General features: G+C 43.3%; 5 protein-coding genes across 8 annotated transcripts; 3 read left to right on the top strand and 2 right to left on the bottom strand.

Moving 5' to 3' along the window:
* Positions 1 to 99: 99 nt before the first annotated feature.
* Positions 100 to 3,719, bottom strand: LOC124192961 (GPI ethanolamine phosphate transferase 1-like). Its single transcript, XM_046586555.1, has 11 exons — positions 3,381 to 3,719; positions 3,195 to 3,315; positions 3,026 to 3,125; positions 2,730 to 2,958; positions 2,546 to 2,673; positions 2,301 to 2,482; positions 2,003 to 2,233; positions 1,690 to 1,933; positions 1,260 to 1,620; positions 995 to 1,194; positions 100 to 931 (listed from the first exon to the last, which is right to left on the bottom strand). The coding sequence occupies exons 1-11, from the start codon at positions 3,596 to 3,598 to the stop codon at positions 273 to 275; spliced, it is 2,673 nt and encodes an 890-aa protein (XP_046442511.1). The 5' UTR covers positions 3,599 to 3,719; the 3' UTR covers positions 100 to 272.
* Positions 3,720 to 3,904: 185 nt separating this feature from the next.
* On the top strand, positions 3,905 to 4,892 carry LOC124192958 (transcription and mRNA export factor ENY2-like). Its single transcript, XM_046586552.1, has 4 exons — positions 3,905 to 4,011; positions 4,094 to 4,150; positions 4,513 to 4,658; positions 4,735 to 4,892. Exons 1-4 carry the CDS (start codon positions 4,001 to 4,003, stop codon positions 4,812 to 4,814), a joined length of 294 nt encoding a protein of 97 aa, XP_046442508.1. The 5' UTR covers positions 3,905 to 4,000; the 3' UTR covers positions 4,815 to 4,892.
* A 112-nt stretch (positions 4,893 to 5,004) lies between these two features.
* On the top strand, positions 5,005 to 13,929 carry LOC124192957 (protein CBFA2T3-like). 2 transcript variants are annotated; one of them, XM_046586549.1, is made up of 6 exons: positions 5,005 to 5,965; positions 10,094 to 10,513; positions 11,216 to 11,392; positions 11,503 to 11,795; positions 12,117 to 12,408; positions 12,479 to 13,929. In XM_046586549.1, exons 1-6 carry the CDS (start codon positions 5,930 to 5,932, stop codon positions 13,229 to 13,231), a joined length of 1,971 nt encoding a protein of 656 aa, XP_046442505.1. In that variant the 5' UTR covers positions 5,005 to 5,929; the 3' UTR covers positions 13,232 to 13,929. The 2 variants fall into 2 exon arrangements, with proteins under 2 accessions (XP_046442505.1, XP_046442507.1); XM_046586551.1 differs by lacking the exon at positions 5,005 to 5,965 and adding an exon at positions 6,788 to 9,544.
* A 1,620-nt stretch (positions 13,930 to 15,549) lies between these two features.
* On the top strand, positions 15,550 to 16,755 carry LOC124192956 (E3 ubiquitin-protein ligase Ubr3-like). Of its 3 annotated transcripts, XR_006873945.1 has the most exons (5): positions 15,603 to 15,785; positions 15,866 to 15,899; positions 15,966 to 16,154; positions 16,220 to 16,354; positions 16,428 to 16,755. XR_006873945.1 is itself a non-coding variant. In XM_046586547.1 (4 exons), the coding sequence occupies exons 1-3, from the start codon at positions 15,556 to 15,558 to the stop codon at positions 16,317 to 16,319; spliced, it is 519 nt and encodes a 172-aa protein (XP_046442503.1). In that variant the 5' UTR covers positions 15,550 to 15,555; the 3' UTR covers positions 16,320 to 16,354; positions 16,428 to 16,755. The 3 variants fall into 3 exon arrangements, 2 of the variants coding, with proteins under 2 accessions (XP_046442503.1, XP_046442504.1); XM_046586547.1 differs by lacking the exon at positions 15,866 to 15,899 and having other exon boundaries at positions 15,550 to 15,785; XM_046586548.1 differs by lacking the exon at positions 15,603 to 15,785 and having other exon boundaries at positions 15,792 to 15,899.
* Positions 16,756 to 19,170: 2,415 nt separating this feature from the next.
* LOC124192954 lies at positions 19,171 to 20,811 on the bottom strand. Its single transcript, XM_046586546.1, has 4 exons — positions 19,903 to 20,811; positions 19,681 to 19,822; positions 19,433 to 19,611; positions 19,171 to 19,363 (listed from the first exon to the last, which is right to left on the bottom strand). The coding sequence occupies exons 1-4, from the start codon at positions 20,635 to 20,637 to the stop codon at positions 19,289 to 19,291; spliced, it is 1,131 nt and encodes a 376-aa protein (XP_046442502.1). The 5' UTR covers positions 20,638 to 20,811; the 3' UTR covers positions 19,171 to 19,288.
* Positions 20,812 to 22,207: the final 1,396 nt, after the last annotated feature.

Raw genomic sequence — 22,207 nt, 5'->3', positions numbered from 1 at the left:
TGTGCGCGGCCGCTGCTGCCCACGTATAGCGCACAAAAGAGGAAACCCCACAAGGAAAAAATAGAAAGGGAAATCACAAAGAAAAGAAACAGCAGCAGGTGAATGAACTGCGGCATGGGGATTGGCCAGTTTCAACTCATTAGACGGCCGAAACATTTTTCCCATTTTATTGTTGTGTGTGCGCGAATTATTTCAAAAGGAGGAGGAGTAAATGGAACTAGAATTTTCGCTGGATTTTGATGGGTGCCATTCTTCTCGTCGTCGTCGGCAGCTCAGTCTTTGTCGTATTTACTGGCGGTGGGTCGTGTGGCGTGGAAATAGATGGGGCCGTGTGTCAGGAACTGGACGACGGAACGGAGGAGCATCACAAAGACAACGGTGAATTGAACGATAACGTAGTGAGACAGGGAGGTGCCAATGTCTAGCCAACTGCCGCGCGAGGTCACCCAGTGGAAGAACTGGACGGCCATGGCTGCCGATAGCAACAGAATCATCAGGTAAACATTCTTCATTGACAGTTGGTGCTGGACTGTAATTGCCCAAAGGGCCGACGAGACGGCAATGAACGGCACGGTAATCTTCCACAGGAGAAGGCCGGCCATGGTGAAGGGTGAGAAGGTCGTGACAAAACAGCGGACGCTGCTAGGATCGAAACTGTTGAGACTGGCCAAATTGCCCAGTCCAAAGAACGAGAGAAACGTGAGAAAGAGGAAAAAATACGAGCGCCGAAGTTGAGTCCAAAAGGAATCCGTGGCCGGAATGGCGGCCTCCAATCTGATCCAAATGGCCAACGCCACGACTAGAACGGCGAAAAAGATTCCCTCGTAAGACAATGACAAGAGCAGAAAGGACGGTGTCAATGTGATGACGATGCCAATCAAACGAGGCCAAACTAAGGACGGACCAATTAGAGGCAGTGTCAATGGCAAACCTGTAACGAGTTTTCAAATGATTAGAGATTAATTTAGGAATAAATGGCATTTAAATGTGTTACAGAGAAGAATCCAAGAAAGGGCTTGTTCCAGTACTGGGAGTCCTTGCCCTTGGACCAGACTATCGCTGACACTGTGGCGGACGTAGAGTGTGATTGGAATGGCAATCGTGTAGCAAACTAGAACCGTTCGATCACGGTCGTGGTGCATGACCAACGAACTCCAGAAGGCCATGACCGTCAAAATCATTCCTCCGATATCTCTGATCAATTCAATTCCAAATCAGTCAAGTGAGAATACAAAAGGCCATTTTAACCATAAACTTACACGAGGATTGGGACGGAATGTTTTCCGACAGGAGGAAAGACGGGAAACATGGCCAAAATGAGGAAAGTGAACATCCACAAACTCTTGAACGTTTCGTGGTGTCGCCATCGGCTGGATGAGTGTTGGTCCCAGTGCGGCCAAAGTGACATGAAAACCAGTCCGACAGAGAGAAACCACCGGTAAAAGAACCCGGCCACAATGAATTCAAGTCCACCGAGAATGAAGGTGGCCCATACAAAATGGCGGATGCGGATTAGACGGATGGTTTGGCGGAGCATTTGTTTCGACTGGCGTAAGCAATACCACCACAACATCAAAGGCAGTAAGTGATAGGCGTAATAGAGAAACGGGACTCCCTCCACTGTCAATTTGAAAGAATCAAAAATTGGCATGACATCCCAACAAAATGGAATTTATAATTATTATGTACCCGTTAGAACGATGAAGATGACCACAGATAATCCGAAAACGATTTGATCAATTAGCCGGAACTGATGACCAGTTTTCTTTTTAGATGTCGTGACTAGTCGTTCTTGAATAATAAACACGGCGAGGATGCCAGCCCATCCGATGTAAGCCAACGTGATAAACATTTTCAGTTGAAACTCGTCGTAGCGATAAAAATAATCCATGCCTTGAAGGCAAAGGTCCATTAAATTGAGACTTTGCTGGATCTATTGAAATAAAAATGGTCAAAAAGATGAATCACATTTTTTAATGGAATAAAACTTTAGTAGGCCTACCGATTCATTGTAGTAACCAGAGCGGATTGACGCTTCAATCTGTTGAAGATTATGGGCGCTCACTTGGTTGGATTCCAGCGGCCAGAAAGGCCGGAACCGCAACGAAAGACTCCGGTCTTGCTGACGTTGAGAAAGAGCTTGAAAAGATCGGCTCAGTTGTTGGACATTGGCTAAGGCACAGTGTGACTTCCAAAGCATTTCGTCGGCCAGATAAGCTAAAGGTAATTTTCCCTAAGCAGATAAACAAGTATTAGTTAGTTATTAGTTAATGAAAATGACAATGATTTCCATTTTTTACCACAGAATTGACTGGAAAATTGATTCCCAGTAATGCAGCCATCAAAGGTGCAACATCAGCTTGTTCCATGTCGTTTCTGTTATTCTCCCAGTGTATGGCATCAATGTTTTTCGTATTGATTCCAGCGCCCCATGCCACTACCGGGGTTTGTGTTTCGGACGGATGACCCGCTCCATGAGATCCTATGATTAGATATTTGTGTCAGTTAAGTTTTATTTATTTAGATTTATAATTCGAAAACGTACCCCAATCGGTCATTCCGTGATCGGCAGTAAAAATAAAGGCAGTGTGATTGTCTTTGAAATATTCGTTGATTAACCCTTCAATTTTGGCAATCCCTTGGTCCACGTACCGAAGATTATCGGTATAAAATCTAAACGAATTGCAAATTAAAATACAAACTTATGAAATGAAAGAAGCTGGAATTACGTAGAGTGGGGTTTGTTCGTATGGCCGTTGGTGTCCAATCCCAGAAGGTGGATGAAAAATATCAACTTTCGCTCTTGCAACATGCTCGAAAGTGTGGCGTTATGAGGAGCCATTTTAATGAATCGCTCAAAATGTTCAAATACCCATTCGTCTAGTTTGTAGGCGTCATGCCCAGTAAACTGTTCACTCTCGGACGAATAAGTATATGACATAACATTACCCTTTGTTCCTGCAGAAATCAATATTTTTTAAAATTTCCTGCTTGAAACTTTAAGAAAATTCTGTAAATTACAAACCTTTTGAAAACATGGAAAGAATATCTGGGCTACCCCAGCCAAATGTGTAACTGCTTTGATTGAAAACAGAGTCAAATTCAACTGGGTTCTCTTTCCAGCCCTAAAAATAATCACATTTTTATTCGGATTTTCAAAATTTATTTTAAGTGCGAGTTTTCTTATAATTTACTCTGAAAACAGCAGAAGGATCTTCATACAATCCAGCGATCATGGCTACATGTCCAGGACGGGATTCGGTTGGCACTCTAGTGTTGGACAATCCCCATTTTCCTCTACTGCTCGCTATTGATCTGTAGTGAAATATTATCAACATATTAAATTTGAAGTTTTTCCCCTCTTGAATACAAAATAAAACCTGAGAAATTTCGCATTTGGTTCTCGATCGTTGCCGTAACTGAGAAATGTGTCGAATCTTAATCCATCAGCTGAGAAAAGTACCAATCTTTTGGCCGGTGCTGGGATAGGGTTAGCATACGGAGTCATTCCCTTGACTATCGGTGAATGGAAATGAATATCAAACACTGAAAGAAGAAAGACTATTTGCACGAAAACGGCGCTCAAAATAATCCACATTTCGGCGTGTTTTTAAACGGATACTTAAAATCACAACATGTTCTCGGGAAATGCTAACTTAAATGCTGTTTGACGTAAACAACAATTTGACGTCTACTGCTATTGTCGCGTTGACAGCGATGCCGTCAACAATAAACAATAACTTACTTGTGTGACACTTTGGGCATTATTGGCATTTCTGCGCAAATAAATTAAGAAAATTACATTATAATACCGTTAAATTATCATTTTCCTAATTTATAAGGCCTAATTTAAACTCTGAAGTAAATTATTTTTAAAATTCATATTGACCGACAATGTTGCCAACACCATTAGCAGACGACGTGCATTGAAATTCAAGAAAAGAAATCTCGTTCCGTGACGTTTCGCTCTTCACTAAGCTCATGCTTTTAACGTTTTAAAATGTCTAATGAGTAAGTTTTGACATGTATACATTTATTTATGAAGTTGTAAAGAAGAATGAAATCAATTACAATACTTTTGTATTAATTTTAGCGACAGAGAGTACGCCATCATCAACCAAAGATTGGTGGAAAAAGGAGACAAAGAAAGGTATACGATGCTTACTTAATTTCTTAGTCAATCTAAAATCAAATTAAGGATTGTTTACGTGACATTTGACATTATCCCTTTGGTTGTTTACTTTTAAATGTTCTTGACCATTTCTACAGTAATACGATGCTGGCGGATTGTAAAGATTATATTATTCCGCAGTGACATCTCACTTTGAGAAATAGGCCTATACATGCCATTAAACTTGTAGATGAAAAAGCTTGGTTATGGTTGAGTCCACCTTTAACCAAATTGCCTGTTACTTTTGCTTAAGATGTTTACATCAATATGGCAAAGTGTCTTGTAAACATTCTGTACCCTATGACAATTTATTGTAATTCTATTCATTTGAATATCGACAGATTAAGAGCCGTGCTGCGTGAGCAGTTGATCAAATCGGGTTGGCGAGATGCTCTGAAGCTGGAATGCCGCAAAGTCGTCCAGGAACAAGGTCTGGACAACATCAGCGTGGACGAGATTATCAAACAGGTGACGCCACACGCACGGGGTAAGTCCTCACCTACCAATTATCTTTTGACGTGGACTAGTTGTTGTTGATTCTGGCCTTGTTTGGTTTCATGCAGCCACGATTCCTAGCGACGTCAAACAAGATTTGCTGAACCGCATCAAAGAAATTGTCCAGAACGAGTCTGATTCATTCTGAACGAAGCAAGTTAACGTGAATCGTGATGTTTTCTATGAAAATCGAATAATAAAAATTGCTCCCATTTGACGAAAAAAAGAACCTTCTTGTTCCGAATGCGTGTGTGTGTGGGTGGTCGCCTTGGTAACAGATCGTGGCGTGAAACGTTTGTCGAATTCTCACGAGTCGATGGGGGGGGACATGCACAATGGCCCTCGCCTGCAGTGTGTGGGAGACGCGTCGATGACGGATCATCCCGGGAGAAGAAGAAGAAGAAATAGTCAGGAGAAGGTTCTCAGCAATGCTGGGCGCCCGTTGCATTCATTCACACGCATCAGCATGTCTCTGTATAAATACACAGAGTGAGCGACTACATCATTCGCAGGTAATAAGAAGGGCGCGCCAGCCGAGGAAATAAGTAATAGGAAAAAGCGCATCTGCTTTTTTGGGGGGGCTCGGTACTTTTATTTTTCTCTTCTTGTTGGCGGAGAGAGAAAATGGCGATGGCAGGTGTCGTCATTCACTTGAGAAAAGGACCAGACGACGTCGTCGCGTAACAACCGAAGGAAAAAACGGAAATTGGAATGACGACAAGATGGAACAAATCAAAAAAATTGGAATTAGAAAGAGCACAAATGACAATATCAGCTGTCAAAAAACGGGTGAGGGGAGGGGAAGGAGAGCAGATGGCACTTGGTTATTGATAAAAACGCCATGCAGCACACACAACTGGGATAGGAAGAAAAGAAAATGGGAAACACCTGGAACGGTTAGGAGGAACTAGCTGCTGAAGCATCTGACCCATTTGTACTGCTACTAGTACGTGTGCACGCGCGCGCTTGTGATACAATTGTGAAACGATTGAATAGATTCGTCGATCAAGAGGGGCCATCATGATAAGGGGTGACTAGAGAGAAGGAGGCAGGTGGCCATGAAACCACTTTCCAGTTTGTGTTTGCTCCGCTAAACCCCTATATTACAATGGGATTCGAGTGTGTGTTGGGTTGGGGGGGATTCCATATGAACATCTGTCGTGTCTACTGCGCCTTTTTTTGGTCCATTTGAGTCCCAATTTTTTTGCGCCAGTTTGTGTCGGCATTCGCTGGTGAACGGACCGCCAAAAAATCGACTCTTGAATGTTTTTACCGAGTCATACGATCGTTCGAATGAAGGTGAGTCCCGATTTCCCTATTTTGTTTGTGCGTTTTTAACTAAGAAAAAAAGGGAGAAAGTTTTATATTTTTTTTTAATATTTCGGGTTCACGCGGGGGAGATTGAGAGTCGTGAGTGTTGTTGAGCGGCTGGGCGGTCGGGTGTCAACGACACTAGTTACACGGTCGGTGTTTGGTGATGGCGTGTTGATAATGAAAAAAGACGAGCGCGAATATAAGCCCCCGCTGCTGCTGCTGCCGAGCTCTGGATAAAATGAAATAAATAATAAAGAAGAAGGGAAAGGCCAAGTTGAAAGGATCGAGAGAGAAGAAAGAAAAACGTGATTCGTGATGGCTCCAGACTGCGTTGAAGGAGCTGCAGCAGCAGCGACTGGAAAGGAGATTTGCTGCTGGGCAGTCTCTGCTGTGCTTTAGAGCTCTGCTGCTGCTGTTTGTGTATGAAGGAGGGCTGGGCTGTGCAGACGTTTTCGAGTAGTCTTTCTGTCACGACCAGATGTGCTGACTGCCTGCCTGCGTGAGCCCTTCCTTATACTACTGTGAAAAGCGTTCACCACCACTGTTGAACTGTCTGCAGCACTCGGCCGTCACCTTCTTCTTTTTCTTGTTGTTGTTTTCTTTTATCACGTTCAAATCTCTCAGACGTTTTTCCCCTGGGTGAATTGCCCCTCGTCTGTGATTGACACGACTCTCAGAGTCCACGACTGGGCTGGGCACTAGTGAAATATCTCGGCTGGCTATGATGGATCCTTCTTCTTCTTATTTCTAGTCGATTTATCATTTGATTTCTCATCGCCCAGTTCAACCCGAAATAGTCGTCGCGTCCCTGCGTTGCGCCATTAAACGTACCTATCGCAGCATGTCGTAGTACTAGTATCTCTAATAATAATAAGCTGTGCAGTTGGCGGTGCGGGAAAGGAACGGAACGCGGGCGATCCAGGTGCGATTCGGCTGAGAACGGAGGCATCTGCCGACGGTGTAGATATTCTATTATCCCCCCCTGCCCTCCCTATACGTGTGGTGGCCGCAATGCCTGTTGTAGAGCTGCACAGTGCGGATATGTATAGGTTGTAGTAGTAACTCTTGTATGGGATAAGTCCCGTCTCTCTCTCTGCTTTTCCCAGGTTATGAATCCTCCCGCGTCCTCACTATTTCATCTTCTTCACGGTGCCTCAAGAGTCCGGCAGAACAGTCCGGCTCCTTTTCTCTCTCACACAGACCGACTGGCCGGGAAAAAAGAATATCTCTGTGAAAGGGAACAAACTGGAATGATCCAATGATATTACGTTTACATCCCCACCCACCCCATACTAAAACTCCCCATGTGAATCTGGATGTCTGTCGGCAATCATTTCTTCTTCCTGTGAGAATCCGCTGATTCCCAATAAACGGAGCAAGAGCGATCCAAATTCCCACGGCCTTCAACCGAAGGTTAACCTTGTAAAACCTTGAAAATCCAAGTTTACCCTTCTTCACACCTTAAACCCACCGAGATTTCTACCTTACTTGACCTTGTTACGTTCATATAAATATTTGCCTCTGCGATACGATGAACCAGTCTTATTCTTGCTGTCGGGGTTGAAACCTCTGCTCGGGTGTTGCTCCGGCAGTGTGAAGTATCTTACTGGTAGCCGCTGCGTGTATGTGTCGTGTGTGAACGCTTGAATAAAGACTTGATCGTGACGTGGCGGTGCGTTGCTGTTATTTTCTTCCGTTCCCCGGATCGATTGGCCGCTTACCCGCCGCTACCCGTAGAAACGAATCTACGTCCCCCAGCAGACCCTGCGTCCATCATGGCGGTTACGCCTCGAGTGTAACTATGTTTTCAGTATCGTTGCTTATTATTATCGGTGTCATTTGATTAGTCAGCTGAGGCCAAGTGTATCGAAGCGGCTTCACATTCCTTTTTGTTATTTTTTATCTTTCCGCTCAAACGGTGTCTGTCGTTCGTGAGGGATGTTCGTTTCGTTTTTCAGATGATGAGTTGTTGTCGATCGATGGCAACAACAACAACGACACAAGTTGCCACCGCCGCTGATGTGATATGACACGTGTGGATTGTCCCACATTAGGATTTCCTCCCCCCACCCTTTTTCTTATTTTTTCCTCGCCCAAAACTCGAACGGGACTATTTTGTGATATCACGAAGGGGGCCTGTCTTGTTCCGGCGTCATCGCACCATGTGATATGGGACTGGACCCCTTTCGTCGTCGTTTTTTTCGTGAGAAAGAGAATCGAGTCGAGCAGCAGCCGCAGGAAGAAGAAGAAGATGCACACAGTCGGCGTTCACGTGCTGCTGTTTGTTGTCTCACGCTCCTAGTCCTTCATCTGAATGGGGCGGAGCGATTTTGATGGATGGGATTCGGATGTGCTGAACGATTGCCTCGTTTCACAACCGCGCCAGAGACAAAGTTGCTGCTGCTGGCCGTTTCGACAAGAAGATTCGATTGTGTTTTCTCTACATCAGCATCAGATGAGAAGGAGGTTATTATCGTCCAGCCGGCGTCTATTCTATTGGCGTTAAGCCTCGGATCGGATGGAATGAAGAGGAGGCGCAGCTGTGCGGATTTTTCAGCTCGGCGTAATGATATCAGTTCACGATGGGCGGTAGTAGTTGCGACGCAAACACCTTGACGGACGCCCGAGCTCAACAGTTTTAGAGTTTCTGTCCGCGTCGTGTGACATGGCAGCGACGATGGCGACGACAGTTGGTCCACCTGGCGTCCGTCCGTCCCGTTGACAAGACACCGACAGCCGTCGTCGACCCACCAAACCAAAGAGAAGCGACCAACTACACACAAAAGAAGAAGAAGGAAAACAAACCAATTTAGAAACACGGTCCCACCGCTATAGGCGGTGCTGGGGTCGGTACATTTCCGCCAAAAATGATGTCGATCAGAAATTTCTAGCTTTTTTAAAAAACGGTCCGTCATCACTAACTCTTATTATTGTGTGGCGATGATATGTTGTCCGTCTTCTTTTCCCCCTCATCTCTCATCAGCTGGGCAACTTTTTAAAAAATATCGGGAAAGAAAATAAATACGTCCGCCATACGTAGAGGCCAACGTATTATTATTATTATTATTACTTATATAGCTTTCCATCTTGTTTCTCTGGCCGGGAGACTATACTGTGAAAACGATTCCGGCCGCCCTTTTATTTTTGATCCTGTGGCACCTTCTGGTGCCGGCTGATACTGGGCCCATGTAACACAAAAACCTTTGCAGATCCTCCCTTTTTTTTTATTTTTGTTGATGTATCGTAAAAAATAATGATGGTCGCCTTTAAATCAAAGACATTAGCAGAAATGTCATTTTGCCAAAAATCGCCAAATTTTTCGGTGGTGGGTGCGCGCGCAGCTCCCGCACAATTCTTTCCTTTTAAAAAGTGGAGGAGATGTGTGTTATAGCTGGGCTTATTTGGTGCCGAGCCCAGCAGTTCCTCTACGACCATCCGTCCGTCCAGTTGCTGGGGAAAGACGCTCGTCAGAAAAAGACACAACTACTCGTTGGCAAACTCATTTCTCCGTGTATTCATTTGGATAATTTCTCAAGTTGTTGACCGTTGATTCATCATCAAAAGGTAAGTCGATGATATTTAAAGAATAGTCGCCATTTCATCTGCTCCCAATCGAGAAGCAATGCCATAAAAAGGTTGTCAGATATGTGGAGCAGAGGTGTCACATCATGCGGGTCGGCCTCGATGCCAACCATTTCGATTTATTATTTTTATTCGTCTGCTGTGTACACACAGACGTGGAAAATTCTTTTTTTCTTTTTTTCTGTCCGTCTGTTTTATATATATGCCTCCGTTTTTTGTTCCCCTCCTCCATATGGGATGTCAGCATGTGTTTGCGCTGAGCGCATGTGGCGGATGAATGGCGCAGCTCGGTCGCAACAGCTGGGCCACCACCCATCCCGCCCTGTCGTTGAGAGGAAACGAAAAAAGAAGAGAGTAGTATCTGGCATATCGCACATGTGTTACTTACACACCGCAGCAGAGTCCACAGTGCAACTTATTAGTAGCCAGCCCCCACTATTACACCACTGTGTACTTACATAAGCGTCTCTGCGATTCAACTTTAAACTTGAATTACGGATCAATGATTGGATTGCTGATTGATCCTGACAGGTCGCCATCAAGAAGAAGAGAATGCCGGATGAGAATTTATCGCCAGAGAGTCAGGAAGAAGAAGAATCTGTCGGCATCAGTGGTGGCGAGGAAGAAGAATCTTCGGCCACCAAGAGGAAACGGTCGGGAAGATATTCCCCCCACAGCACGACGACTACGGGAACGACTCCACCCAGCCGGAAGAGACATCCAGTGACGCCCAAAACCGAAGAAGATGAAGATGAAGAAGTTGCTGCTGTCCATGCCGGAAGTTCAGCCACTTCCGATTCGGATGTGGACACTTCAGCCGACAAGAATCTGGAAGCGGAAGCGACGACGACGACACCTTTGAAACAAATTTTGGTGGCCGCCATTAAATTGTCCGGCTCCATTTCCCGGCAACATTGCGACAGGGCCCTTCAGATCATCACCGATCTTCTGGTCAGTTCATTTTTTAATTTCTTTTTATCACCAAATGTTGCACGAACTCACATAAATGCGCCGAGAAAACAACCGCCATTTTGATCAACATTTTCCATCTGTTGGGGATAATTTCGTGTTATTTGGGGTGGGGGAAAAGAGCCTACACCACCGATTTTGACACGTACGGCATCGTGAGCCGAGGGTGGGATATAGTGAAGAACAGCTGCGTTCATCCGGCCGCAACTGCTGCTCCTTATATTCCCGTCCGTCCGCGTTTCTTGCCTTTTCATTCGTCGTCATCTATATAGGCTCCTGATTCCTCGGGGCTATATATCCCGGCTCCTTCCTCTCTCTCTATGGGCCGCCCATAGAGGCCAACGACCATTATAACCCCCGTCTGTGCCGACGCTACAATATAATTCCCCCTCCCACAAGTCTATCTGCGTGCAGACTGGGAAAGGGAAAAAGAGTTGGCCAGTCAGTCAGTCTAAGGAGATGCGAGATCAGCAGCGGTGACGTGCTAACAACATCTGTTTCGCCACCAACTTTTTCTCTCTAGGGGCGACGGACGGCGTCGTCACAGCAGAGGCCGTCCGTTTTTATTTTCTTCTTCTTTTTCCGGCTGGGCTTTTTTCTCTTTCTGTTGCATCCAGCAGTCGCCTCGTTCTTCTCTGATTCTGAATTTCCCTTCCTTTTATTTTTTGGGGTGGCCGTGAGTAGATTGGAGCCATCGATTCGACGGAATTTCAACAACGGATGACTCAGCTCGTCCATCTGCCGTTCCGGCCGCTCGTCTTGCCTCTGCTGGACAAACATCTCAATTGGCTGCGCAGGGAATTGGCTGCCAGACTTCATCCTGTCCGTCTGCTGGCCCAGCACAGTTCCGGACAACAACAGGTATAATAGGCCTTACACTACACGTTTTTTAAATATTAATAATGAAGAAGAAAAATATGTCAATTTCAAGTAATTTGATTTTTATTTTTATTATCCCCGCGGTTGCCTAGACGACGACGCATTTCGTCAAGGAGCATGTGAAAGCCCTGCTGTCGCTGGACCGTCAGCTGCTCCAAGATTCGACCGAATCCTCAGCCTCGTCGCAGCACCAGCCCCAACTCGGCGTCTGGCAGGTGTTCCAACCAGGTGTAGGAGCCGACGGAAGCCCCAGGACTCCTCCTTCTGGGGGAAGTGGCACGGCTGCTCCTGCATCGCTGATCATGGCGGAGGCCACGCAACTGCAGCAACAACCGCACAACAACAACAACAATAATAATACGAGGAAACGTCGGGCTTCGGCCAGGTTGGTGACACACTTGATGTAGCGTGCATTATGAAGACTCCCGCCTGTTGTTTGAATTGTTGATGATGTAACCGAACGATCCAGCACGCCCAAAAGGCTCATCATTTATGAAGAGTGGACTTCTTGTTGACTTGGTCCCGTGTCCCGATGTGAATAATTGAGCAACGGAATTGGGAGTGGTGCTCAATCACTGGCTTGGATTGCATCGTTCAATTTTGATCGAGTTTGTGATTCCGCGTGCAACTCAGCCGGAGAGAGATGGGAGGGAAAATGATGTCCGCGATTATTGACGTTTTTCTTGTTTATTTGATGATGACGCAGTTTGGTGGAAAATGGTGGAGGATCGGGAGGAGATGACGCGGTGGAAGAGACGAGGAAAAGAGTCGCCTTGTATTCGACTCATCCGCCCGTTTGGCCCATTCCGCCCAAAGGCAACAGCCAACCACAACAACAACAAGAATATCCAGCCACCAACGGCCAGCAACGTCAACACGATCGGGAAATGTCATCGACCAAAAGTTCATCCTCTTCTTCGTTTTCTGCTTATCCATCGACGTTGATGACGTCATTTCAACCGCAACAAGGCGACGAGGAATGGGCAAACATTCACACGGTCCGTCTTTCATCCATCGTTACATTATTTCACAAAATCGTAAATTAATTGTAAATTTAATTATGTTTAGATGCTGAATTGTATCCTGTCGATGGTGGAAAAGACGAGACGGGCGCTGGGCATCCTCCAGCAACGGGCCAGCAACGACAAACAAGTGCAGCAACAAAAGCGCCGGGATTCTTCATCGTCGTCGTCGCTCATCCACCATCAGCAAGTGACGTACGAGGCGTCGGAATTGCGTCGGCAGGCCGGCGAGTTGATCGCCCAAACGCTCAAAGCCACCGAGGATCGCGTCAGTCAGGTCAAACGCAAAGCGGAGGAGGCCGTTCACGACGTGAGACGGGCAGCCATGGCCGAACTGCAACGGGCCTTGTCGGCCGAGCGACTCAGAGCCGAGCGATTGGCGGCGGAAGCGCGTCGCCAGGGAGCGGAAGAAGCTCTTTCGGCACTCGGCCAGCACGCCATGATGGGCGCTGGAAGTCACCACCACCATCCAACATCATCGCCAGCCAATAAGGAAGTGTGCTGGAATTGCGGGAGACGGGCCAACGAGACCTGCAGCGGCTGCAACGTGGCCCGTTATTGCTCCACGTTTTGTCAGCACAAACATTGGGAGATCCACCACAAAATCTGCGGAAGGGTTTCACAGGTGATGCTGGCGGCCGCAGCTCCTTCGACAGGATCGTCGATGGATCACCAAAGTGAATCCGGTGGCAGTCCGTCCTCTTCGTCGCAGCAGCACGGCCATCGGCACAGTTCGAAAACCCCTAGCCCAGTCCAGCAGCAGACAAATGGATCGGGTCCTGCTTCATATGTTCACTGATTGATATAGTTGAGTTAAATTATTGTTTGACACTTCAGATTTCCTTAATTATAGGCTCCCACCTAATTGTCCTTTTTTAAAAATAGAAATTGCTAGTCACCTCTTAACCATGTAATTCAATGTTTGTTTTTGTGTGTGTTATGCCCACAACCCACCCAGGATCCTACGATTGATATTATTATTATATTGTATTAACAGTTCCATAATTATTAGGTCATCATGTCACACACGATCTCACCCCTATTATAAATCTCGTTTCTTTTTATGGCGCACTCACTGGCGGTTCCTATTTGAAATAATCTCACTCACTTTTTCTTTTTTTTTTACTAATCACCACAAACGATTTCTGGTCACAGTCACTTAAATGTCATTTTCTCTATCATTATTCTTATTTATTTATTTTTTCCTGTTTTTAAAAACCTTGTAATGTGACCGAAACTAATCGAGTTCCTAGTCAATAACCCAATATGCAGAATTCAATGGAACGTATATCCTCTTTAACAGGCAGCGAGTTTCGTTCAAATGTTTAGTCAAATTATTCGTCAAACATGAGCTGTCCTATCTGAACTATTGAAGATCACCATCAGTGACAGAAATAATCAAACGGTATAATATTTAATCATTCAAAAGTCTTTTTCATTCGAGCAGGAAGAAATATCGAGCTTAATTTTAAAATAAACACTATAAACTAATATTGACATGGAATGTTATTCGGTTTATTGTTATCATCATATCGGTTAGACTACACCATACTTTTGTATGAGAATTGTTCGGATTGAATTTTAGTAATGGGGTCGTATTCGTGTTGCAAATACGTGGACCAATCGACCACGTCCTCCTCTTCTTCTTCCTCCTCGTTAATCGGGTATCCAAACCATTGACGCAATCGGATCATTTTCGGCCAGTGAAATCGCCAATGGGCTACAATCAAGTACAGGGCGTACAAAATGGCGACGCAAAGTGGCGCTAGAAAAGATTCTTCGACCAAGTGAGCGACTGATTTGCTTCCCATTTGAATGATCCGGTAGCCGAGCAATGCCAAAGGCGAAAAAATGGATAAGCAAATCACCTGGTCGATCGGCTCCCTGTGCAATTCGGGACTCGTGTTGTAGAGCCTTTTCCTCCTTCTCCTTCTTCTTCTTCTTCTTCTTCTTCTTCTTCTTCTTCTTCTTCTCCTTCTCCTTCTCCTTCTCCTTCTCCTTCCGTCCCGTTCCATTCCTTTCAATTCCATTCCTTCCATTTCTCCAATTCCTTATAGACACATTATTTTGTAATACTTTTTTTTAAGAACAAGTTGAGTTTGGATTCAAGATCAAGTTCAAAATCAAGATCAAAAATATCAAAAATATCAAAATTGCAGAAATCTCGCCACCATAGCAGCAGTCTGGCCACACTTTACAGCAAAAGATGAAAACGATTATCAACAAGACTGATAAAACCGAAAGTGCTGCAATGCCCAATGCATCAATTGTGCTTTTGTGCGAAATGATGACTTCGGGTTCAACGGGAATTATAGTTCTCGTGATATTGGGTTGGGAGTTTATAGACTCCGATTGGGAAATGGTTTCAGAAATTGTTTTCGAATAAGTTGTTGCGTCTTCAATAACAATATTATTTTCTTGTATGTCAGGTAAGTTAACGTCCGTATTCGTGGGGCACGGACTTCGGGTAAGGCATGCTATGGTAGGTTGGTGTGTAGCCAACATAACTATGAAACCAATCAAAAAGCCAATAGCAACAATAGATGAAAAGAACGCAACACATTTGGCAGGGTTCAAGGTGTGTCCTTCCATTTTGATGTAGGCCTATTTAATAGCTTTTTGATTCTTACCCTCGAACAGCATCCCCCTTTATGCATTCGTGCAGCGAGTAAGCGCGTTCGCAGATCTCATTTCACCTGATTTAAAGTAGTTTTACCCCAATTTAAATATTAATTCAACATTTTTTAAAATTTGAATCGATTCCTTTGATTTATTCCAACATTTTTCAGTAGTAATATTGAAGTAAAGTGTAATACTTTTTTTTAAAACCAAGTTTGAAATAATTTTGTACAGGAATTCCCAACAGTTTTGACTTAGCAACTAGCGGTCAAAAAGAGAACTAGCGCTATCATTAGTTATTGTGTAACCGGTGTTACTATGGAGTTGAACGAAAAACTTGTGATTAGATTTAGTATGATTTAGTATTGCATTTGAAGACTGTTCCAAATCAATCTCAGACAAAAAAAATGAGATGTTTTGTAAACTACTACAAACAAGGGTTATCTGGAAGAAGATAAACTCGAAAGAGATTCTATTCCGTCCAACGTTAAATTGCTTCCGTGGATGCCTCTACAGGATTTACTGGGCCATCCAAAAATCCGTTTGCTCATCACCCACGGTGGACTCAACAGCAAACAAGAGGCCGTCTACCACGGGGTTCCGTTCATCGCTTTGCCCGTCTTTGCCGACCAGCCCATCAACGCCCAAAAGGCCCACGACGACGGGTACGCCGTACGCCATTCGACTCGTTTGGGACCATTTGACGCAAGAAATTCTTTTCGGCGACATCTAAGGTTTGGTGTTGGTCAATGAATTATTAGTTTACGAGTAATATCTCCATGTATGACTCTATGTGCTGAATGTTTTCAAAAAGGAAATCATGAAGGTCATGATTTCAACATGTTCAGGTATGTACATTAAAATTTTTGTACTCCCATTACTTCCTTCATTAAGTAATTATTTCAAAAATCTAGGTCACAGGCTGGAGGTGCATGTGATTGTGGTGATACTAGTGTCATGAAAGAAGCTGGTTTTTGTGAACGTCATCATGGTCCCCATGCTCATGTAGGGAAACCCATTCTGCCACCTGAACTGCTTGCTATTTCTCAAGCTGTAATGCCACTAATTATTTTACAATTGCTTCAACATTTGAGATCACACAGGTAAGAATTGTTTAATCCTTTCTCTGTGTTCACAGACTGTTTATACATATTCATTTTTTTTCCAGTATAACAGACATTTTGGAAGATCAACTCCAATCTGTTCAAGATGCAGACTGTTTCATCACTATGTTGCATGACTATATAGTGGAATGGGAGCAGCTATGAGACATGTCATGACATCAGCACTAATTAGCCCACAAGTATGATCAATTGTTATTTTTTGAATAAAATCAATTCATTTGTACTAATTACTGTGATTGTATCTTTACACAGCTTTATGCTCACCTAACTGAAGTCCCTTCAGGTGATTCAGAATATGCTCAGTTTATGAAAGAGGCACAAAGGATGTATGAAAAGTCTCTAGAAAGTCTTCCAGGTCCTGAACCACCAGATGAATATAAAGGTATAACAACCAAAAATAAAAATGTTTACATGGAATTTTATTCGGTTTATTATTATCATCATCGGTTATACATACTACTGAAATTTTACTCAGAAATTACTCAGAAATTTTAATTCTGACTTGTTGAAACATGTTGGGTCTTGTATTTGTTATAACATAACATTAGGTAATAATAATATACGTTCATATGAATCTTAATTGATTAAAGGAGGGTGATTTTAATCCAATTTTAATAACTGCTAATATAATGCGCAACGTTTGTCTAGGAGATTGTTAAATTTTTTTAGAGTGGAGGTTTGTAGAGGTTTCGTGATGAACTTTTTGCAGTTTTGGTGGCCGAATAAAAAGCAGAGGAGTAAGATTGAAATTAACAGAGAAATCAGAAGAAACAAAGTAAAAAGCGAAACATCGATGAGGCAGCGCTGGAAAAGGGAAAGCTTGCGCCAAACCAAACAGAGATGAGGCGCTCCTTGATGACGACTTACTCGATCCAGTAGATGGCTTGGTCTAGAAGACGGTCTGTTTAGTCACGCATCACAGCCGATTACTTGATTCATTCTTTCAATGTAACTGTAATGGATAAAACCGGATAAAATATTGGACTATAATAATAAACTAATAATTCATTGACCAACACCAAACCTTAGATGTCGCCGAAAAGAATTTCTTCCGTCAAATGGTCCCACACGAGTCGAATGGCGTACGGCGTAGGCCTACCCGTCGTCGTGGGCCTTTTGGGCGTTGATGGGCTGGTCGGCAAAGACGGACAAAGCGATGAACGGAACCCCGTGGTAGACGGCCTCTTGTTTGCTGTTGAGTCCACCGTGGGTGATGAGCAAACGGATTTTTGGATGGCCCAGTAAATCCTGTAGAGGCATCCACGGAAGCAATTTAACGTTGGACGGAATAGAATCTCTTTCGAGTTTATCTTCTTCCAGATAACCCTTGTTTGTAGTAGTTTACAAAACATCTCATTTTTTTTGTCTGAGATTGATTTGGAACAGTCTTCAAATGCAATACTAAATCATACTAAATCTAATCACAAGTTTTTCGTTCAACTCCATAGTAACACCGGTTACACAATAACCAATGATAGCGCTAGTTCTCTTTTTGACCGCTAGTTGCTAAGTCAAAACTGTTGGGAATTCCTGTACAAAATTATTTCAAACTTGGTTTTTAAAAAAAGTATTACACTGTACTTCAATATTACTACTGAAAAATGTTGGAATAAATCAAAGGAATCGATTCAAATTTTAAAAAATGTTGAATTAATATTTAAATTGGGGTAAAACTACTTTAAATCAGGTGAAATGAGATCTGCGAACGCGCTTACTCGCTGCACGAATGCATAAAAGGGGGATGCTGTTCGAGGGTAAGAATCAAAAAGCTATTAAATAGGCCTACATCAAAATGGAAGGACACACCTTGAACCCTGCCAAATGTGTTGCGTTCTTTTCATCTATTGTTGCTATTGGCTTTTTGATTGGTTTCATAGTTATGTTGGCTACACACCAACCTACCATATCAGCATGCCCAACCCGAAGTCCGTGCCCCACGAATACGGACGTTAACTTACCTGACATACAAGAAAATAATATTGTTATTGAAGACGCTACAACTTCGATAAAAATTTCTGAAACCATTTCCCAATCGGAGTCTATAAACTCCCAACCCAATATCACGAGAACTATAATTCCCGTTGAACCCGAAGTCATCATTTCGCACAATAGCACAATTAATGCATTTGACATTGCAGCACTTTCGGTTATATCAGTCTTGTTGATAATCGGTTGCATCTATTGCTGTAAACGGCCAGACTGCTGCTCTTCTTTACCATGGGGCGAAATTTTGGTTTCATCTTTGTTCTCGTTTTTGTTGAACCGTTGAACCCGAAGTCATCATTGATGCATTGTGCATTGTAGCATTTTCGGTCTTGTTGATAATCGTTTTTATCATTTTGCTTGCAGTCATCGAGGCACTCATCGAGTTACTCACAGGCTATATTAGGCCTAATTAGCTATCATTCAAAACATCTCATTTTTGTCTGAGATTGATTTAGAACAGTCTTCAAATGCAATACTAAATCCGACTAAATCTGTTGAAAGGAATTGAAGAAATGGAAGGAATGGAATGGAATTGAAAGGAATGGAACGGAAGGAGAAGCAGAAGCAGAAGCAGAAGCAGAAGCAGAAGGAAAAGGAGGAAAAGGCTCTACAACACGAGTCCCGAATTGCACAGGGAGCCGATCGACCAGGTGATTTGCTTATCCATTTTTTCGCCCTTGGCATTGCTCGGCTACCGGATCATTCAAATGGGCAGCAAATCAGTCGCTCACTTGGTCGAAGAATCTTTTCTAGCGCCACTTTGCGTCGCCATTTTGTACGCCCTGTACTTGATTGTAGCCCATTGGCGATTTCACTGGCCGAAAATGATCCGATTGCGTCAATGGTTTGGATACCCGATTAACGAGGAGGAAGAAGAAGAGGAGGACGTGGTCGATTGGTCCACGTATTTGCAACACGAATACGACCCCATTACTAAAATTCAATCCGAACAATTCTCATACAAAAGTATGGTGTAGTCTAACCGATATGATGATAACAATAAACCGAATAACATTCCATGTCAATATTAGTGTGGTGTTTATTTTGAAATTAAGCTCGATATTTCTTCCTGCTCAAATGAAAAAGACTTTTAAATGGTTAAATATTATACCGTTTGATTATTTCTGTCACTGATGGTGATTTTCAATTTGGTCTTTGCAAGTGTTGTCTTGATTGAGATCCAACTCGTTGACAACGTAACCCTGAGGGAAAAAAAAGAAGAAAGCATCAGTAGGCGGAGTTATTAACTTTTCTCGTCTCAATGGCCTTACTTGCAATAATTCTTTGAATCGAATGTAGGTTTCGTTCTCGATCTGGTCGTTTGTGGGTGGATCGCATTTCCACATCCAAGTGGATAGCTGTGATAACACTTTTTGTGCAGCTTCAGCCTTTTCAGTCATGCGCTTTTCGAAATCGACTCGAGCTTTTTCTGTCTCGTTGGAATTATTTCCTGGAAAAACCCCCAAAATCCAGCATAGAATCGCTGGTTAGGCCTATGTCTGTTTGACTTAAACAGTACCTCTTCCGTATAGACGCAAAATCATCCAAGAGAACTGCATCATTGCGTAACCCTTGGCGTCAGTCAAAGTTAAAAGGGCATAAAGGTCATAGACGAGTTGGTGCGTAGATTTGGGCAAAGAGCAGATAAAGCTATCGTTGGCCTGTTGATTTCAAAATATAAACAAATCCTTGATTAGTTTGAAACTGCTCTTGACATAGTAAAAATACTGAACATTCGAACCCGAGTTATATCCGTTTGCAAAGTCTCCAGAACTCCTCCGCGACAGATATCTGTGCTGTTATTTTCGCTTTCCGTGTAATCGTCGTAGGCGTCGTCCATGCTGAACGGGCAGACAGCCTTGTGGATTGAAATCAAAGCTTGGCCAATGGTTAGCCCATCCGTGCTATGAACGGTGTCAGCATAGTCGCTCAAAGTACGTCTGTTGACGACAGTAGCGTTACGTTGGAAGCAGTCGAACAAGTCGTGTAGATTACCGACTGTGTGTATCAATGTTTGCAATTGCGGCCAGATACGAGTCCACGTTGTCATCGATGTGTTTAGAGCAGCCAGCTCGTTGAGTTGCTCTTCGATACCTCCATCTTGTCCTTGGTTGAGTCTCTTTTCCAGTGAGGCAAAGTAAGGTCGCATTTCCGCGAATCGTTTTAGAATCTCACGGTCACCACCAAGAGCTCGCAGCATGGCCTGCCAATTTCGTATATTCATCTCTCGATTCAAGGCGTCCGTTACGTGCATGACTACAATTTGCAACGACAACGGCTGAGCGAACTCTGTTGGCACTTCTTCTTTGTCTCCTTCGAAGAGTTCCTTGAGTTCGAACAAACGCTCTTCTGCTTGAGCTTGATGAATCAATTCTATGACTTTTTCACGTGCCACGATGGATGACCAGGCGGGTTGCAAAAACACCAAAAGTAGTAAACAGGAACCGAGTAACTTGTTATTGATTAACGGCTTCATCGTCTCACTTTTGACGAACGTAGCTTAAACAAAGGAGCACTAATAGATTGTGGCAACCCCTCTTCTGCCCAAACAGATGAAGAGTCGTGCGTTACGGAGAACTCGACTCGGTTTGATCCTAGCTGCGCTGGTTCAAGTGGTTCATGTAGTTTTGACATGCACATCTAGCCTGGAGCGGGGTAGCTACGCAGTTCTAGAAATGATTAGGTTACATTTTATGACACGTATACGGAAATGCAATTACAATAAAGTCACGCACTATGAACTCATGGATCCTCCATACGAGTCCCACAAGACGCCAAACGTTCAATCAGCACGTTTGGAACACCTGCAGAGCTCAGAAATACGAACAACATGACATCATTAATCAATATAAATCTGGTGCAACATGATCCGTTACAGTTGCCAGAGGGAATTGTTAAGGCCTTGACGATGAAGGGGGGAGTAAGTCGAACTGCTGCTTCCATCTGAGATCTGCCCTTCCTGTTATTGCCGTATTTTTTCGTCGTTCCTAAACTTTGTTATGAATAAAACCAAAATTCTGAAAATTATATGAAGGCTGTTAACAAAATGGCCCTAGCAATAACGGATTTAGTCGATGCAATCGTCCAGTTTTCTTCTTTAACTATTTTAATTAGTATTTCAAAAGATTTACTGAAAATTCAAATTCTACTACACTAGAGGTGAAAAATATAAATATTTATTTATTTTCGCTTCATTACGTAACCAACCAATGCCGATTGAGCAAACTGGTTCAACCGTTAATTCTTATTTTATTTCAAACTAAATTAATTTAAAAAAAAATCTGCTTGTTCTTTTTTCTATAAAGTAGGCTAATAACATTTTGTAATTTTTTTATAGGCTGCTTTCTATGAAATTCTTTCTGGTTTGTGGGTACGAAATGGATTGCAAATCAAGGGACAAGCAATGTCTTACACCCAGTGTCATTTTGGCAACTCGATGGTGGATGCGGATATTTATCTCCTTCAAATTTGCGCAACACAGTTGTCTCCCACCTTAGTCTTACCAACAATTTTCGAGAGGTAAGTTGGACAACTAAAATCATGTTTTCCGTGCGTTTTGCTTTAATTATTATGTCTCTGTCGTTTCAGATTTCACGTCATGGAGCTTCTCTCCATGAATCCTCCGGAATCCTCTGCTGAAATCAAATTTTCTAGAAGGAGAACAAGAATCCACTATGCTAGAAATCTGCCTAATTTTTATTGCTAGCCTCATGTCTATCAGGACCAACATCGGTATAAAAAACATTACTGAATGTTATTTTGGCACAAGTTGCGAACGCCAGTTTTCTTACAACGTATTTTCATGAATTTTTTCAGGTGCAAATGAATCTGATCTTGATCGATTAGAAATGGTATCGCTGTTGTGTATGAGTGACCGCACGCATAGCCACTAGCCAGCTCATGGAATTGTTATCCAAAAAATGCGGGGCACCCCAAAACAAAGATTTTGACGCAATTCTGGCTCAGGTATTTATTCCAACTTGAAGCTGAACCTTTTGCCATATGGATTTTTGAATGATTTCAAAAATTGTCCAAACGGCCCTCCA

This window comes from Daphnia pulex, chromosome 4, assembly GCF_021134715.1.
Source record: "Daphnia pulex isolate KAP4 chromosome 4, ASM2113471v1".
In the NCBI taxonomy this organism is placed as follows: domain Eukaryota; kingdom Metazoa; phylum Arthropoda; class Branchiopoda; order Diplostraca; family Daphniidae; genus Daphnia; species Daphnia pulex.
The sequence above is the reverse complement of the archived record's forward strand: the minus strand, read 5'-3'. Positions and strand labels throughout refer to the sequence as shown.